This window comes from Pristiophorus japonicus, chromosome 17 (assembly GCF_044704955.1).
Source record: "Pristiophorus japonicus isolate sPriJap1 chromosome 17, sPriJap1.hap1, whole genome shotgun sequence".
Lineage (NCBI taxonomy): Eukaryota > Metazoa > Chordata > Chondrichthyes > Pristiophoridae > Pristiophorus > Pristiophorus japonicus.
The window spans coordinates 22,167,778-22,187,041 of NC_091993.1; the positions used below are offsets into that span (position 1 = coordinate 22,167,778).

The window sequence follows — 19,264 nt, forward strand, 5'->3', positions numbered from 1 at the left end:
AGTTGGCCTTTGTTCTAAGTTTGATTACACAACAAGCCTCTTATTGACCCGCCCACTCCCTCCTTGCCCTGAGGGAGGAGCGCAATCTCTGTAACCAATCAGAGATTATCTGCAGGGAGTTAATTAATGCCTACAGGATATATATTATTTCCTTTCAAGTAGTGGATAATAGAAGAGGGAAGTATTTACAGTGTGAAGTACCTGTATTACCCAAGTTACGTGACGCATTGTGGCAAGTGAGAGATGGCCTCCTTCCCTGCATCTGGTGGCAAAGCATAAATAGCACTTGCCATTTGTTCTGTCTGTGGGCAGACTGAATTCTTGGCCTACCTGCACAGGCTGGTAACATTTTCCCATTGTCAACATCAGGGGAAGATCCACATCAGAAGTGTGAGGTCCCATGGACTACTTTTGAACAGCTGTCTGTGAACTATAGCCTAGGCCTCTGACTACGTCCTAGGCCTCTGACTGTTTCCTAGACTTCTCATTACTTCCTCGGCCTCTCACTACTTCCTCGGCCTATGACTGCATTGCTCTTTTTCTAGCTGACTGGACAGTAGTAGGGAGGTGGAGGGGCAGTAAGTGCCTTCTTCTCCAGTACAAATCAGAGACATTTTCCCCCAAATTACCATCTGTAAAGAAAACATGGCAACACAACATGAAATAACTACTTGTATGTCCGTCTTTTAGGTGCTGTCTCCAACAACAACAACAACAATTTATATTTATATAGCGCCTTTAACATAGTGAAACATCCCAAGGCGCTTCACAGGAGTATTATGAGATAAACATTTAACACAGAGCCGCATAAGTAGAAATTAGCGCAGGTTGATCAAAGAGGCATGTTTTAAAGAGCGTCTTGAAGGAGGAAAGAGAGGTAGAGAGGCAGAGAGGTTTAGGCAGGGAGTTCCAGAGCTTGGAGCCTTGGCACGGCCACCAGTGGTTGAACGATTATAATCAGGGATGCTCAAGAGGGCAGAATTAGAGGAACGCAGATATCTCGGGGGAGTTGTAGATCTGGAAGAGATTACAGAGATAGGAAGGGGCATGGTTATGGAGGGATTTGAAAATAATGATGAGAATTTTGAAATCGAGGCATAGCTTAACCGGACGCCAATGTAGGTCAGCGAGCACAGGGGTGATGGGTGAACGGGACTTGGTATGAGTTAGGGCACAGGCAGCCGAGTTTTGGATCACCTCGAGTCTAAGGTAGAATGTGGGAGGGAAGCCAGGAGTGCATTAGAATAGTCAAGTCTAGAGGTAAAAAAGGCATGGATGAGGGCTTCAGCAGCGGATGAGCTGAGGCAAGGGTGGAGACAGATGGTGTTACGGAGGTATTACATTCCAGTCTCTGAGTCCACCCTGTGATATAACTGGGGCAAATGTAATCACACAGAGACAGTATGAATGGGGTGTAAGTATCCCATGGCATTAGTTGGAATATTTCACCTGCATGTTGGCACAAGTGAGTCAGTTGTGGAGATTGGTGGGGTGTCGGATACCTGTTTCTTCCGCTGTTAAAAATCACTCACTGTGTTAAAAGTGTGATCTGTTTGATCTGTCTCACTCTTCAAAAAAATACTCTGATCCATGTTTTTAAGTGAGTTTGCAATCTGTCTCACTCTTCAGCATCATACAAACCTCACTTTGTACTTTCCCAGTGTTACTGGCTTTACTGGTTGAGTTTTTCATCTTAGTTGTGCTATTCGGGGCCTCCGAATTGGTGAGAAAGTGGATAAATTGGAGGTTAGATCATTGCTGCCTGATCTCCTATACTTCAAATCGGCTGGTCTCAGAGGTCATAGGCCAGGGTAATTATCCAACCCGTGAACTCGGGATTTGAGGTATGCTGTGGAGCGACAGGTAGTTTGTCTTTCTCTCTCTCACACTTTCTCAACAGAAACAATTTGAATTTGACAGTCAGTGAGAAACATGACTGAACAATCATAATCTCACCACAGAATGTTGCACATCTATCTCTCGATACCCTATTGAGGCCACAACGTAGACAGCTATAAGCTGCTCGGTCACTCACCTCAATAAAGCAGCTGAATCGGATCAGTGGAACCCGGCAACAGGTGATCCCACATTCCAGGAGTTTCTTCACTCATGAATAAGACCTTTGTAATTGGACCCCTGTGAACCCATGAAAGTCATTGGTTTAATCCCACACATTACTTCCTACAGAAGAATGAAGCACTTTGGGGAGGGAGACGACTGGAAGCGAGGTTTCCGCTTATTACAAGGTACAACATGGGCATGGGACCAACGCAGTCTAGTTTTAACAGGCCTGTGCGACAAAAGGAATCCTTGTACTTGATGATAAAACATTCCCAGGAAAGCTCATAACCCAGACATTTGAACATCGAGTAAGTTAATGAGAGATTGAGAGCTACTGATATGTGGATGATGGAATCAAAATGAATGTCGGGAAAAACAGGTTCCTGCAAGATCCCAAGTGTTTGGTGGATCTAATGCCCTTTGAAAATATTACAGCAATTGCAAAGCACACAAACTCTTTTAGGGAAGTTAGGGAATTAAGCAATGAGTAGCTTAGTTAATTTACTGCCCAGGCCTGAGACAGAGGTGAAGCTCTTTAATGAAGACTGATGTACAGATGTGGTACTCCTAATGTCCAGGGGCCATTTGCAGTGCCTAGCTCCACTTCCCCGTGGCCCTTGGCAGACTCATGGCTCTGTTTATCTCTTGGCCTCTGTTCACACCCTGTCTACCTGTGCGATGTTCCTGAGCTGGGATCCAATATCGTTCCCTCTCCGCTATGGCCTCTCCAGATAAAGGCAGCAAGGGGATGGATGCTATTGAGAAGCAGGGTTATCCCAGTTTCTCTGAAAATACCCGAATAAAACAGAACTGAAAACAATGCAGAGAAGGGGTACAAGGCTGATCCTGAGAGTCAGAGGACTGTGTAATGAGGAAAGACTAGAAAAACCTGGGCCTAGAAATTCGTCTAGGGCAGTGTTGGCAAACGGGTAGTATTAGCTAGGCCACTCGTTATACGCAGGTCTTTCGGTTCTATTGCAGTGAAGCTAAACATCAGGTGCTGCAGATAACGGGCGGCCAATCCGATACCGCCCACTTTGCGCCACTGCCCGAGATGAATTTCTAGGCCTTGAAATCTTCAGCCTTGAAAAAGAACCTTTTACAGGATATAAGATTCTAATTGGACTAGAAAAACTTCATCCTGAGAACTATTCTAACTTAGATCATGAGTGCAGGACAAATGGAGCCTACCAAACAAACGAGTAAAAAGTCAAGGTCAGGATTGATTTCTGGAAGTGTTTCACATAAAGAGTGATTGCTATCGAGAATGGTTGCCAAGTACGGTAGAGGAGGCAAAAACTCTGGGAAATTCAAGAGGCATTTAGATTTTACAATGAGGAATCGTAAGCATTTGTAGAAGCATGGGTTAGATGGGGAGAAAAATTCCCCTTATCTGTACTTAGCTATTTAAAATAACTTTAGTCTCAACTGGACTGTATTAAATTGGCCTGTAGTTTATTCCTGGTCATCCTATGGGGAAGTGCAGGAGTTTCAGTTAGCATCAGGTCACAGAGACATGTTTGAAATCTGAAGTATATTGCATGAGAAACCGCAGGGGAAACCCTGTGCTCTGGCATGGGAAGTAAGATATAATGTCCCCTCTTCTCCGATTTTCCCCTTTTTATTTTCTTGCCTTGCTTCCCTCCATCCTTTGAAGATAGTTTGGGGCACTTGGGTTTGGTGAATCTAGGCTTTGTGTTTATATTGTTCTGTCTATAAACACACTGACATTCTAATGCAAGAATGTTGCTTTGCAATGTGCCATTGTGATTGGCTGTTCATTAATGGCACTCTTGTTTTTACTAATAAAAGTAACAAGCCTGTCGAATAATTTTTAATATTAATTATCGAGAAGAGGGTGGCGCTGTCATGGTGGGTATTCTGTTCCTGGGATGTGGGCATCACTGGCAAGGTCAGTATTTATTGTCCATCCCTAATTGCCCTTGAGAAGGTGGCGGTGAGCTGCCTTCTTGAACTGCTGCAGTCCGTGTGGTGAAGGTGCTCCCACGGTGCTGTTAGGGAGGGAGTTCCAGGATTTTGACCCTGCGACGATGAAGGAACGGCGATATATTTCCAAGTCAGGATGGTGTGTGACTTGGAGGGGACCATGGTGGTGTACCCATGCACCTGCTGCCCATGTCCTTCTAGGTGGTAGAGGTCGCGGGTTTGGGAGGTGTTACTGAAGAAGCCTTGTCGAGTTGCTGCAGTGCATCGTGTAGATGGTACACACTATACCCACGGTGCGGTGGTGGTGGAGGAAATGAATGTTTAAGATGGTGAATGGGGTGCCAATCAAGCAAGCTGTTTTGTCCTGGATGGTGGCGAGCTTCTTGAGTGTTGTTGGAGCTGCACTCAACCAGGAAAGTGTAGAGTATTTCATCACACTCCTGACTTGTGCATTGTAGAGGGCTTTGGGGAATCAGGAGGTGAGACACTCATCACAGAATACCCAGCTTCTGACCTGTTCTTGTAGTTACAGTATTTATGATGACCCCCAGGATATTGACAGTGGGGGATTTAGCGATGGTAATGCTGTTGAATATCAAGGGGAGGTGGTTAGACTCTCGCTTGTTGGAGAGATGGTCATTGCTTGGCACTTGTGTGGCGCGAATATTATTTGCCACTTATCAGCCTAAGCCTGAATGTCGTTCAACGATTGCACATTCTTAATTGCCCAAGTTTTTGTTGCAACTGAGTGGCTTTCTAGGCCATTTTAGCAGGCAGTGAGGTGTCAGCCAAACTGGTGTGAGACCAAAATCACATATAGACCAAACCGGGTAAGGACACTAGTGAACAAGCTGGGCTTTTACGACAGTTAAACAGCTTCATGGTCACTTTTACTGGTACCAGCTTTTTATTTCCAGATTATTTCATCTGAATTCAAATTCTCAAACTGCCCTGGTAGGATTAGAACCCATATTCTCTGGATTATTAGTCCAGGCCTCTGGATTAACCAGCCCAGTAACATAACCACCATGCTACGATAACCTAATATCATCATCACCAACAACAACAACTGCAAAACAACAACTTGCATCTAAATAGTGCCTTTAATGTAGAAAAAAATCCCAATGCCTTCACAGAAAGAAAAAAACTAAAAGGAGAGTTAGGAGATTGTGACCAAAAGCTTGGTTGAAAAGACGGGTTTAAAGGAGGCTTAATAATTTGGAGAGAGAAATAGAGAGGGGTTTAGGGAAGGAATTCCAGATAGTGGGACTGAATGTTTGATGTCGCTCTCACCAATGGTAGGGTGAAGGGAGTGGGCTGGTGGATGGACATTGTTTGCGGTGTTTTTAATGAATTAAATATTAACAAATATTCAATCTCTTTTTTCAGATGCCAATGACTGTGCCTCCCAGCCGTGTAAAAATGGAGGGCAGTGTGTGGATCTGGATGTAGATTACTCATGTAATTGTCCGTCTCCGTACGTAGGGAGAAGCTGCCAGCTCAGTAAGTATTTGTGTTACTAATCAGCTCCTAACCTTTATGTTGGGTGGGCACCGGAAGGGGCTGTGGGTTGGATACGTTCCTATTCAGCTCTGGGACCATGGGTTCAAATCCACCCCAGGCAGAAAGAATGATAGTCTCCCCATCTACTGGTTACACGGAATGGGACTGAGTTTGCAGCACAAAAACTGCCTGACGTCTGATAGAAATTGTCAATCTTACTCAGGGCGGCTTGCGTGACAAATAGAAATTGGGGCAATAGGGGGTGCTCTCCTAAATCCTTAACTAGGTTGTGTACAGCTGAGGGAGAGGACACGGACGGATCTTTTCTTGATGTACAGTAGGTTGTAATGGTGTACCAAGATGATTAATTCATGGTGGATTGTAAACTTGGTGATGATACTTGGAGTGATATTCAGGTAAATATCACAAAGTTAAGTACAGATGAAGGAGGCCATTCAGCCCATCAAACTCATTCTTCCACAGAGATCTATATACCCACATTAATGGGGCTTTGTTGGGACAGAGAAGAGGGAGCTTTACTCTGTATCTGGCTTGTACTGTACTTGACCTAGAAAAAAAGTCACGGCAAGTGTTTCATTCCCCAGTGCTGACATCTCTCCTGATGAGCACCAAAATTGTCTTATTTTTTAAAAATTTGCTCACGGGATGCGGGCGTCGTCAGCAAGGCCAGCATTTATTGCCCTTGAGAAGAACCGCTGTTCTTTTTGTAGCAGTTTGCTACAACAGAGGGCAGTTAAGAGCCAGCCACATTGCTGTGGGTCTGGAGTTACATATCAGCCAGACCAGGTAAGGACGGCAGATTTCATTCCCCAAAGGACATTAATGAACCAGATGGGTTTTTATAACAATCTGGTATTTTCATGGTCACCATTACTGATACTAGCTTTTTATTCCAGATTTATTTAATTAACTGAATTTAAATTCCCCAGCTGCCTTGGTGGAATTTGAACTAATGTTTCTGGATTATCAGGCCTCTGGATTACTAGTTCCATCACAGAACCACTAGGCTACCAGGGAGAAGTGAAGGACTTGGAACTGCTCATACTGAAAGTCCCCATTAACGATTCTTTTGTGGTTGTATACTTAATTTACTTGTGGGGCCTATAATTTCTGCCATGTTTTTTTTTACATTCTTCCATGATAATAGTTATGGTGATGTAAATGCTGCTCAATGAATCAGGTCCCTTCTGTCTGTGTCAGCAGTGGCTCAGTGGGTAGCACACTTCCTCTGAGTCAGAAAATTGTGGGTTCAAGTCACACTTCAGGAACTTGAGCACATAAATCTAAGCTGACACTCGAGTGCAGTGCTGTGGGAGTGCTATACTGTCAGAGGTGCCGTCTTTTGCATGAGACATTAAACCGAGGCCCCGTCTGCTCTCTCAGATGGACGTAAAGAATCCCATGGCACTATTTCAAAGAAGAGCAGGGGAGTTATCCCCGGTGTCCTGGCCAATATTTATCCCTCAGTCAACATAACAAAAACAGATTATTTGGTCATGGTCACATTGCTGTTTGTGGGAGCTTGCTGTGTGCAAATTGGCTGCTGCCTTTCCCACATTACAACAGTGACTACACTCCAAAAGTACTTAATTGGCTATAAAGTGCTTTGAGATGTTCGGTGGTCGTGAAAGGCGCTATATAAATGCAAGTCTTTCTTTCCTAGTCTATTGTGGCTGTGAATTACCTTCCACCCCCCACCCAACAAACTTAGAAATAAATGTATGTGGCGCTCAGGAAGGAATCTACCCGGCTAGTGGGGTGTGGGTTTACTGAGACAATGGGTTGTTAACTTTGCGAGTGATCGGAATGTAGAGGAGCCAGACTGAAAAGCTCACAAGCATCGTGCTGTTAGCCTGCCCTTCAGTATAAACGCTGTGTTAACATTGGTTTTGTCTATCCTTTCTGTCTGGAATTTCAGGTAACAGTCAGCTCTTTTGCTGACTGGGTGACTGCTTTGCCCAATGTGTTACTGAGCCATACAGACCATGAACATCCCTGGCCCGATCTTGCATTGAAATAAAAAAAAGCAAGATTTGCATTTATGTAGCGCCTTTCATGACCTCAGGATGTCCCAAAGCGCTTTACAGCCAATGAAGTACTCTTGGAGTGTAGTCACTGTTGTAATGTGGGAAACGCAGCAGCCAATTGTGCACAGCAAGCTCCCACAAACAGAAAACAGATAATGACCAGATCAGCAGGTTTGGTTTTGTTGATTGAGGGATGAATATTGGCCAGGATACTGGGGATAACTCCCCTGTTCTTCTTCGAAATAGTTCCACTGGATCTTTTACGTCCACCTGACGGGGCAGACGGGGCCTCGGTTTAACATCTCATCCGAAAGACAGCACCTCCGACAGTGCAGCAGTCCCTCAGCACTGCACTGGAGTGTCAACCTAGATTTTTGTGCTTAAGTCCCTGGAATGGGACTTGAACCCACAACCTTCTGACTCAAAGGCGAGAGTGCTACCCACTGAGCCACTGAATTGCAAACTCATCGCAGTGTCTCCAGCGTATTTTTTATCGCAGGACCTCAGAACTACTTCCCTCCCTCAGCCTTCCCTTTCTTCGACCATCGTCATGCTTTCCAAATCCAGGCTGGGTGTCATGTAATCAGTGCTATCTCCTGCTTTTTCTCCCCCAGCTCTTCAACCTTGCTGGTATCCTGCACTACGATCCTCAGCACCTTGCCAAGGTTCGTCAGTCATTTTAAGAAGCCTCATTCTCAATTATTGATCGGTTTCCTTTGACCTTCTCGTTTCAGCCTGTGCAACTGTACTGGGGATGGAGGGAGGAGCAATAGATGACCACCAGATCACTGCCTCCTCAGTGCACCTGGGATTCCTGGGCCTGAAACGCTGGCGCCCAGAGCTGGCACGGCTCAACAACAAGGGAATTGTGAATGCTTGGAGTATGGCAACCTTTGACCTTAACCCCTGGTTTCAGGTACTGTGTCTGAGAGAATCTTTCTACTAATGGGATGACAGGAAACCCTCTAATGGACCAAGTTTATGTTAATAGACTTGGTGCTCAAAATGTCTAACCAATTGCAGAGCAGCGATCAACAAAGCCATTAAACTGTTGAACTAAATCGGCAGATCGTAGGGTACAAGTCAGAGGAAGTCACAATCAAACTGTATAGTGTACTGATGAGACTACACTTTGAGTATTACTTAGTATTTACAGCACAGAAACAGGCCATTACAATCATAGAATCATAACAATTTACAGCACGGAAGTAGGTCATTTCGGCCCATTGTACCCATGCCGGCCAACAAAAAGCTATCCAGCCTAATCCCACTTTCCAGCTCTTGGTCTGTAGCCTTGTAGCTTACGGCTCTTCAAGTGCATATCCTGGTACTTTTAAAATGTTGTGAGGGTATCTGTCTCTACCTCCCTTTCAGGCAGTAAGTTCCAGACCTCCACCACTCTCTGGGTGAAGAAACTACCCCTCAAATCCCCTCTAAACTTCCTACCAATTACTTTAAATCTATGCCCCCTGATTGTGACCCCTCTGCTAAGGGAAATAGGTCCTTCCTATCCACTCTATCTGGGCCCCTTATAATTTTATACACCTCAATTAGGTCTCCCCTCAGCCTCCTCTGTTCCAAAGAAAATAATCCCAGCCTATCCAATCTTTCCTCATAGCTAAAATTCTCCAGTCCAGGCAACATCCTCGTAAATCTCCTCTGAACCCTCTCTAGTGCAATCACATCTTTCCTGTAATGTGGTGACCAGAACTGCACGCAGTACTCTAGCTGTGGCCTAACTAGTGTTTTATACAGTTCAAGCATAACCACCTGGCTCTTGTATTCTGTGCCTCGGCTAATAAAGGCAAGTATTTTGTATGCCTTCTTAACCACCTTATCTACCTGTCCTGCTACCTTCAAGGATCTGTGGACATGCACTCCAAGGTCCCTTTGTTCCTCTGCACTTCTCAGTGTCCCACCATTTATTGTGTATTCCCTTGCCTTGTTAGCCCTCCCCAAATGCATTACCTCACACTTCTCCGGACTGAATTCCATTTGCCACTGTTCTGCCCTTCTGACCAGTTCATTGATATCTTCCTGCAGCCTACAGCTTTCTTTCAGCCCAACAGGTCCAGGAGCCTCGTCCCACTGCTGCAATTAAAAACAGAAAATGTGGAGCGAGACACAGAGTTAAAGGCCCTGATATTGAAATGGGGCGGGTTTGGTGAGTTTGGGTCAGGAAACCCAGAAGTCCGGGTTGCCCCGCATGCTGTGCTGTTTTCCAGCAGTACTCTTGGCCCAGAAGTCAGCCTGATTGACAGCCTTGGCTTCCAGTCGGGCAGGGAGCACTCCGGAGCAGGCCGCAGCCCTAGATAAGGAGCCTGCAGCTGCTAGTGTGAGTGTGGGGAGGCTCCCATCCGCAATCCTGGAATCATGGTCCCATACCGCGGGTATCCAATCTCTGGTCCCATGAAGAGTCGTCCGATCCCTGATGGGGGGGTCTTTATTGGGGGGGGGAGGGGGCTCCAATCCAACGGAAGAAGGTAAGTATGGGGGCCGGTGGGGGGAGCACTCCTGCTCCTCCTGACCCACAAGCAGTGCTGTAAATGCACTTTCCTTCTCCCGGACCTGTGCTCACCTCTCGTCAGCTGTTGGGTTTCCTGAGGCCTGGAAAGGGACTTGCAAATGGATGCAATGCTTACCTCAAGCATACAACTTCTCGGCTATATTGTATGATGCCTATTTCTTTTCCTGCATACAAGAATTTACTGGTCTGTTTGCCATGTATTACTAGGTACTAGTAATCATGTACTGTGATTTGCCTACCCATCAACCAGTGTATTGGTCCCTCCATGGTCTAGTAGGACCCTGCCTCTGCAACCATCTCCAGTCCTATGTCTCAGTTTGAACCTTATGTTCTTTTGAATCTGATCTACTCTCCGTCTATCCCCCCAACCTCGTCTTCCAAAGCAGAAGCAGAAGCCATCAAACCCCTGCATTCTGTAGTTCCTTTCCCAAACCCCTCTGCCTTGCTAAATCTGCTCCCACTTTCAAAAGGCCCCTTTTTGACTTTGCATTTGGTCACTGACCCCATCTCTCATCCCAACTCCTGGCTGGTGTCCAGTCCGGTCTGTGAAGTCCCTTGGAATGGTTTGCTAAATGACTATGACTGCAAGTTGTTGCTGTATTAGATCTGAATGAGTTTCTCATCCATTTAAAAGATAACATAATATTTGATCCACCTTGATGCCAATCATCTGACGTCACTGTTAAGCCACAGAACATAACTTTAAAGTCTGGCCTTGCTGTTATTCAGCCTTTTGAGCCTAGGCATTCATGAATGCGATTCCAATTTGCCTGGCTACTGCATTTCTTCAAAGGAATGAGTGCACTTAAAGCTACAAAGCCCCTGTGCATCCACTGCACCTATTCCTGTTTATTGGTTGTGTGGACAGGTGTAGTTTCGACAGAGCAGTAGTGCTATATATTTCAGAGACATGGACTATGTACATGCAGGCAACTCAAAACATTGGAGAAGTACCACCAATGCTGCCTCCGCAAGATCCTGCAAATCCACTGGCAGTATAGGCGCACCAATGTCAGTGTTCTCGCTCAGGCCAACATCCCTAGTATCAAAGCATTGACCGCACTCAATCAGTTGCGATGAACGGGCCATATCGTCCGCATGCCCAATACTAGACTCCCAAAACAAGCGCTCCACTCATGAGTTCTGACATGGCAAGCGAGCCCCAAGTGGGCAGAGGAAAGGCTTCAAGGACACCCTCAAAGCCTCCTTGAAAAAGTGCAACATCCCCACCGACACCTGGGAATCCCTGGCCCAAGATCGCTCAAAGTTGAGGAGAAGTATCTGGGAAGGCACCAAACACCTTGAGTCTCTTCACTGGGAGCACATGGAAACCAAGCGCAAACAGTGGAAGGAGCGCAGGGCAACCCAAGCACCCCACCCACCTGTCCCCCCCAACCACTGTTTGCCCCACCTGTGACAGAGACTGTAGGTCCTGCATTGGACTCATCAGTCACCTGAGAACTCATGTTAGTGTGGAAGTAAGTCATCCTCGTCTCTGAGGGACTGCCTAAGAAGAAACGGTTTTGACAGTGATAACCTCACCACTAAATCTGCCAACTCTCATATCTGGACTCATAAATCAAAAATGGCCACATGGGCGAGGTACTAAAGAGTGGCGATCACCTGTGAAAGTGTACCCCAGCAGGGGTCACTGGAGCAAGACCCCCACAAGATTTGCTCCCTCTATTGATCAGAGGCATTGAAGACAAGCATCATATCCCACTACTGCCCAGCAGAGATCAGCTATCTCAGTACTGACCACAGTTGGAACCTGGGACCCTCCTCGTCTGAATGGTTCAGTACCACACTGTTGGTGCACTTACACACTGAGCAACTAACGTCACTCCTTTCAGTCTTTCACAGTTCCAGGGACAAGGGGACGACAAGTTTTCAGGACTTATCCAGAATTTTTTTGTTGCTCTCCCTCTATGATGCTGTAAAATGGCCATTGAAGCAGCACTAACTACAGTCACATCTCATTACCCCTTCTCTCCATTAACACAATACTATACTTGATCAGAAATGTCCTCTTTTACACAGGGGTGAGGGTGGTAGAATCTACCATTTTTGCACCTCGAAAAGGGGGGGAGGGGCATTTTGGGCCTGTTACTTTTGAATTAAATGGTCAATTTGCAATATAATGACTTGTTTTGAAGTAAAATGTCTTTTCGTTCTCACAAAAGGCTATATTTCTGTTTTGCAGGTGGATTTACTGAGAAAGATGCAAATTACTGGGGTCATCACACAGGGGGCCTTGGCAGTGGGGGCTCCGGAATATATCAAAGTGTTTAAAATTGCTTACAGCCTCGATGGAGTAAACTTCATCATCTTCAAAGGCAGCGGGAATAATAAAGAAAAGGTAAGGTGCAAATTACAAAGGCCTTAATGGGCAGGACCTTGGGTAACTTCTACAGTTAAAAAGGATATATATCACGGAATTTCAGATAGGTTCAAATGAAGGCCAGTCAGCTCACTTGATCTCATCCATACAGAATCCTAGTCAGTAGTCAAATACCCTAAATGCTACAAAGGGAGATAGTGTTTGGTGTCTGATGGCCCACTTGGTAATAATGCTACACTATGTGGTCTTTCGGATGAGACATTAAACCTCTACCCTTTCAGGTGGACATAAAAGATCCCACAGCACTATTTCAAAAAAGAACAGGAGAGTTCTCCAGGCCAATATTTATCCCTTGGCCAACATCAATAAAAGAGATTATCTGGTCATTATCACAATGCTATTTGTGGTTATTATTTCGGGTTTGCGGCTTCGGGGCTTTCTCCCCGTCACAGGCCCAGGCTAACGGCAGCCATCTTGGTGCAGGAAGGCAGGTTCAGCGCTCCGCCATCTTGAATCAATGGAGGTCCCAACCTGTGTGAGAACACCAGCGGCAGGTCGGGGCCATAAAAGGAGCAGCGTGGAGGCCTCGGGAGCAACGTAGGGGCCCCGGGAGCAGCGTGGAGGTATACTACTTCAGGGAGCAGTGCGAGCTGGTGCAGGAGGGCAACGGCAGCGAAGAGTGATGTCATCAAGGTCCAGGTCGGTGATTGGAGCGTGGGCAGATACAGCAGGAGCGGCGAGGTCGGGGCGAAGAAGCAGCGAGAGACTGCGGAGGGATGTGATCGGGGCCCAGGAGAGGCGTGAGTTCAGGGCCGGGGGAGCACGGGCCAGCCCACACTGCAATATGTGTGCACACTAGGTCCGTGCAGCAGAGCAGGTCTCCAGTCGTTAATCCTTGCCACTGGACCAAGACCCTAGCTCTGTCAAGCCCGTGTGGTGGCTGGTGTGCAACGGTCACCACACGTTAAAAAAAATCCACGCCAAGGAACCTTCCACCCTTCAGGATGTAGTTTTGGACCTGGAATATTAGGTCCTTCATTGAAATACCTGTGAACTCATCCTTTTTTGGCGATGAAGCAAATCATCCTCGCTTCGAGGGACTGCCTATAATAATGATGGCTGTTTGTGAGACTTTGATCTGCACAAATTGGCTGCCGCGTTTCCTACATTACAACAGTGACTACACTTCAATATATACTTCATTGGCTGTAAAGCGCTTTGGGAGGTCCTGAGGTCATGAAAGGCGCTATATAAATGTAAGTTCTTCTTTTACTGAGCCATTCAAGTTTAATTACTGGTCTTTTCAAACTTAGCTGATCTCAGTGGGGTGGTGCTGGGGGTGCTACAATTGGCGTCAGTGCTACTGCTGGTGGGCTAGAATGGTGGAACCTTCGAGTCACTGTTCAGTGATTGCTGCTGGCCAGTGTATACGCTTGGACATTGGTTAAGGATAGGGTCAGGCCTGGCTGTAATGTTGCCCATGGTCAACATACCTGCCAGCACTCATTGTCAAAGCTCACATTAAAGGGATAGCCACTCCGGTGAGTTAAGTCAGGGCAGCCAACACCTGTGGAACTTTACCCCAGTGAGGAGACAGAGGAGGGGAGACATTTATGGGAGGGGAGGGGGGAAATAACAACAAAAAACCTCACTGTTCCTTACTGTGCACCTCTCTGGCACCCAGATGTAGGAGCCTTTACCCAATTAGACTGTGTATTTTTATAATTCATTAATTTAGGGGTATGTGTGCATAAATCGTTGAAGGTGGCAGGGCACGTTGAGAAAGCAGTTAAAAAAGCTTATGGGATCATGGGCTTCATAAATAGGGGTATAGAGTACAAAAGTATGGAAATTATGATGAACCTGTATAAAAGACTGGTGCGGCCCCAACTGGAGTATTGTGTCCCATACTGGGCACCGCACTTTAGGAAGGATGCAAAGGCCTTAGAGAGGGTGCAGAAAAGATTTACGAGAATGATTCCAGAAATGAAGGACGTTGATAGACTGGAGAAGTTGGGGTTGTTCTCCTTGGAGCAGAGAAGATTGAGATTTGATAGAGTAGTTCAAAATCATGAGGGGTCTGGACAGAGCAGATAGAGAGAAACTGTTCCCATTGGCGGAGGAGTCAAGGGCCGGAGGACGCAGATTTGGGGTGATTGGCAGAAGAACCCAGAGGCGATGTAAGAAAAAACGTTTTTGTGCAGCGAGTGGTTGGGTTCTGGAATGCATAGTGGAGGCTGACTCAATCTTATCTTTCCAAAGGAAGTTTGATAAGTATCTGGAGGAAAGAAATTGCAGGGCTACGGGGAAAGGGCAGGGGAGTGGGACTGGCTGAGATTCAGCACGGGCTGAATGGCCGCCTTTCGTTCTATAATTCTAATTTATCGATGTCATTTTCATTGACCAGGATTTCCTCCTTTTCTTGCTCCCACAGTTATTTACCGGGAACCACGATAACAATGAACAGAAAAGGAATCTGATCGACCCACCTATCATTACCCAATACATCCGCCTTATTCCTGTGGTGTGTCAGAGAGCCTGCACACTACGTATGGAGCTGATTGGCTGTGAATTGAACGGTAAATCTTAGAGTAGGAACAGCTGGGCTGGGATGACAATCGACAATTCTGGGATTTGGTACTGGGGGGTGGGAGAAGGATGGAAGAGGAGATGTATTCCATGCCAAAAAGCCTTTGGGGGGAGGTGGCTGATGGAAAATATCCCCAGCATAGCCCAGCTGTTGTTGCATTCATGCAGGAAACAGTTTTAATGAGGGTTTTAGGGCAAGGGGAATAAACATTATAGCATCCTGTATGTTAATGCAATTTCCTGGGTAAGAGGTGGTGTTTACTCAGATAATGAAACATGTGGCTAGCATGAGATTGTTGGTTAGAATTACAGTGCTGGTTCGTGTGACATAGTTCGTTAGAGGGAGATTGCTGCATAGCTTGATGTTATTAGTTCATAGAATCATAGAATGATTCTTGCTATTGAGGGAGTGCAGCAAAGGTTCACCAGACTGATTCCCGGGCTGGCAGGACTGACATATGAGGAGAGACTGGATCGACTGGGCCTGTATTCACTGGAGTTTAAAAGGATGAGAGGGGATCTCATAGAAACATCTAAAATTCTGATGGGACTGGACAGGTTAGATGCAGGATGAATGTTCCCGATGTTGGGGAAGTCCAGAACCAGGGGTCTCAGTCTAAGGATAAGAGGTAAGCCATTTAAGGCCGAGATGAGGAGAAACTTCTTCACTCAGAGAGTTGTTAACCTGTGGAATTCTCTACCGCAGAGAGTTGTTGATGCCAGTTCATTGGATATATTCAAGAGGGAGTTAGATATGGCCCTTATGACTAAAGGGATCAAGGGATATGGAGAGAAAGCAGGGAAGGGGTACTGAGGTGATGATCAGCCATGATCTTATTGAATGGTGGTGCAGGCTCGAAGGGCCGAATGGCCTACTCCTGCACCTATTTTCTATGTTTCTATGTCTATGATACAGCTCAGAAGGAGGCTGTTCAGCCCAGCTTTGGTACAGCTACCCAGCTAGTCTCACTCCCCCACTCTTTCCCAACAGCCCTGCAATGTTTTTCCCTTCAAGTATTAATCCAATTCTCTTGTGAAAGTTACTATTGAATCTGCTTCCACCGCCCTTCCAGATCACAACAACTCGCTGCGTAACAAAATGTTTCCTCTTGCCGCCTCTGGTTCTTTTGACAATCACCTTAAATTTGTGTCCTCTGGTTATTCACCCTTCCGCCACTGGGAACAGTTTCTCCTTATTAGAGTAACATTGTGAGTTTGCTGGTTAGAGTGAGACTGCTTAGCCTGACGTTAGTGAGAATGACCTGGTTAGTTAATGGGAGATTGTTGGTTAGCGTGAAATTTTTGGGATGCAATTTGCTGAATTATTTTATTTTACTGTCCCTCCCTCCAACTGATCGGGTCAATAGTCAGCTGAAGGTTTGAAATGGCTCCTGACTTTTTATAGTATCTGGGGCACTGATATTATTGTCCCAGCTGTCAATGCAAACATGAGACAGTCCACAATGAGAATAGACCATCCTCCTGGCAGGCTTACTCCTCCACACACCATGTACAAACTATCATACTCTGGACTCTACTCCAGCCATTTAATCTCCTTCCACAGACCATGTACAATCTGCCCTATCATGGCCACTATCCCATTCATTTAATCTTCTGAGGGAAAGTTGCATCTAAATACATCCTTAACCCTAAAGTTAATCAAATGCAACTCCAGTATATTCACCCATTCTCCCATCTCCACTATTTAACCACCAAGAACACCTCCCCCCTGCCCCAAGAACCACAACCGCACCAGGACTATGGTGAAGAATTTGATTGTCAGTCTGGCCTTATCTTTATAACCTCCAATCCCATTCTAACTGGATATTTACCCCACTCCTTTTTCAAGGAGTTAATGAATTTGGCCTCAGTGTGGGTCAGTTTGGCTCAGATATCTGAAGGTGGGATGAGTTGGTAGCACTTTTGCTATTGAGTGGAGAATGTTATGGGTTCAAGGTCCACACTAGGGCCTGTGTACATAATGTAGGTTGACTGTCCATTGCAGTATGTAGAGTGCGCTGTACTGTCAGTGGTGCTGTCCTTCAGATGAGAATTAAATCGGACCCATCTGCCCGTTCCCGTGTTCCTGTTCTCGCGTTCCTATTCTCTCCATGTCCAGGACAACTTTACTTCCTCAACCAATGCCATCAACAAATACAGATTGACTGGCCATTCATCCCATTGCTGCTGCAGATTGCCTGCTGTGCTTGCTTACATAACAAAACTCACCACACTTCAAAGCAAATCACAGTGTGTCAAGTGTTTTGAGACGTCTGATAAGCTGCTAACTCATCGCAAGTATTAATATTATTTATTTGTTCTTTCTCAGTTGCTCAGAATCTGCCACGTGGTGTTAAGGATGGGATATCCCATTACTCGAGGCAGTGAGATGAGTGGGAGAGCAGAGGAAGTCTGCCAATCTGTTTATACACTATCACTGACATCCTTATTGACAGTGAGCGTTCGGTTACTAATTGGAAACAGTTCATTTAACATAAGGTACTTGGAGTAACTGACAGGCAAACAGAAAATAGCAGCAATGGGAGAACTTTAGTGAGCGAGCACTGGGAGACTTGTTCTTCCCCCCATCGAGCAGAGTGAGCCGTGCCCCCCCCCTCCATCGAACACAGTGAGCTGTGCCCCCCCCCTCCATTGAACACAGTGAGCTGTGCCCGCTCCTCCATCAAACACAGTGAGCTGTGCCCGCTCCTCCATCGAACACAGTGAGCTGTGCCCGCTCCTCCATCGAACACAGTGAGCTGTGCCCGCTCCTCCATCGAGCACCGAGGCATGTACCCCCCCCCCCAACATTGGGCACTGTGAGCTGTGTGTCCCCCCTCCGCCCCATCGAGCACAGTGAGCCGTCTCCCCCCTCCTGAGCACTGAGCCGTGCCTCCCCCCCATCGAGCACTGTGAGCTGTGCCCCCCTCCCCCACAGCAATATATTCACCTTTTTCCTGAAGGCGCTGACTCTTTGCTGGGCTGAGTTTCCACATCCACCAGTAATCCTTGGGCACCTCAGCCAAGAGGCCATTCTTCAAGTGTACTTCTGAACAGTGAGTGTTACCAGACTAGTCAATCATGGGGCCAATCATAGCTGAGGCTGGTCCTGTCTTCACCCAATGTTCACACAAGCACACTATCCAACAGGCATCACTGGATCAGTGAAGAATCTGAAATCGGGTGTTGTGCCTACTGGTGGTTCACCTGACATGAGCTAACTCAATAACTTTATCAATTTCCAACTTACTTTTTTCCCCCAGCTCTATAGGGTGCCCTTTGTGCCCATGCATTATTTTCCAACCAACAAAGAACCTGTAGTTAAGCTTCTAAACTACACGAGGGGAACTTCAAGACAGTCCAGGGAGGACCTGCCCTTTGACCTTGTGTCTTTTTGTTCCCTGTGAGGGCACTCCTCACTTGTGCCTCATACCCACCCTTGACAGTCAGGCAAAGATCAGGCCCTTGTTCTGTTTGCAAGTATCAGGCCAAGCCTATGTCCTGCTATTTTGTGGTTCATTTTGATTGTTATCAGGAACACTGGTTTGTGTTTTTTTTCCAAAAGCAAATCGGCCGGAATCATGAAATGTGATCCCAAAAACACCAGTGGAATATCCTGAGATCTCATGTGATTAAAAAATTGACTTATTCAGTGATGGTAGGACAGTGGACCCAACCATGAACACATAGTAGGGACACAATGCAACATCTCTAAGGTGGTTACGCATAATATTCATCTGTGGGAAGCAACTGATCGAGGATCGAAATGGACTTTTATCCTTTAGTTCCATTAGTCGGATGGATAACGTGTATCAGATAAAAGGTGACCTAAATGAGTCAGGGCTCAATCAGCCTGATATCAACCCATTGCTGTGCAATATGCTGAAAATGGATTTAGCCAGAAAATGGGACTATTTTTCCATTAGTTTTGTGATTATTTAATCGAATAAAACAGTGGAATATTTCAATGTTCAATACGAGCTGAGCTCCCAGTATCTCTGTGTGAATATGAGGCCCACTACTTTGTATCTGACTCTGCTCTTGATGTTCAGTGATAATTAGAGCTGTATTGTGTGCGGCTAATGAGGTGCTTATTGGGGTGAAGTATTGGGTTGGAGTTTAAAGTTTGCATTTTTGACTTAATCTTTGGCTTTCCCTTTGACTACTTGTGTGCCGAATTCTATTGGGGGACATAAAGCTACTTTTTCCTCCTATTTTCTTATCTCCTTCTCCCCTCCCCCCACCTCC

The 19,264-nt window shown here is 46.1% G+C and overlaps 1 protein-coding gene across 5 annotated transcripts in view; it reads left to right on the top strand.

The window, feature by feature from the left end:
• Positions 1-19,264, top strand: part of LOC139227600 (lactadherin-like) — an 83,698-nt gene that overhangs the window by 54,627 nt on the left and 9,807 nt on the right. For all 5 annotated transcript variants that reach the window (XM_070858468.1, XM_070858469.1, XM_070858472.1 and 2 more), the window contains 4 exons: positions 5,398-5,511; positions 8,294-8,475; positions 12,290-12,445; positions 14,862-15,006. In XM_070858468.1, the coding sequence (XP_070714569.1) occupies positions 5,398-5,511; positions 8,294-8,475; positions 12,290-12,445; positions 14,862-15,006 (597 nt within the window). The remainder of the gene's footprint in view (positions 1-5,397; positions 5,512-8,293; positions 8,476-12,289; positions 12,446-14,861; positions 15,007-19,264) is intronic.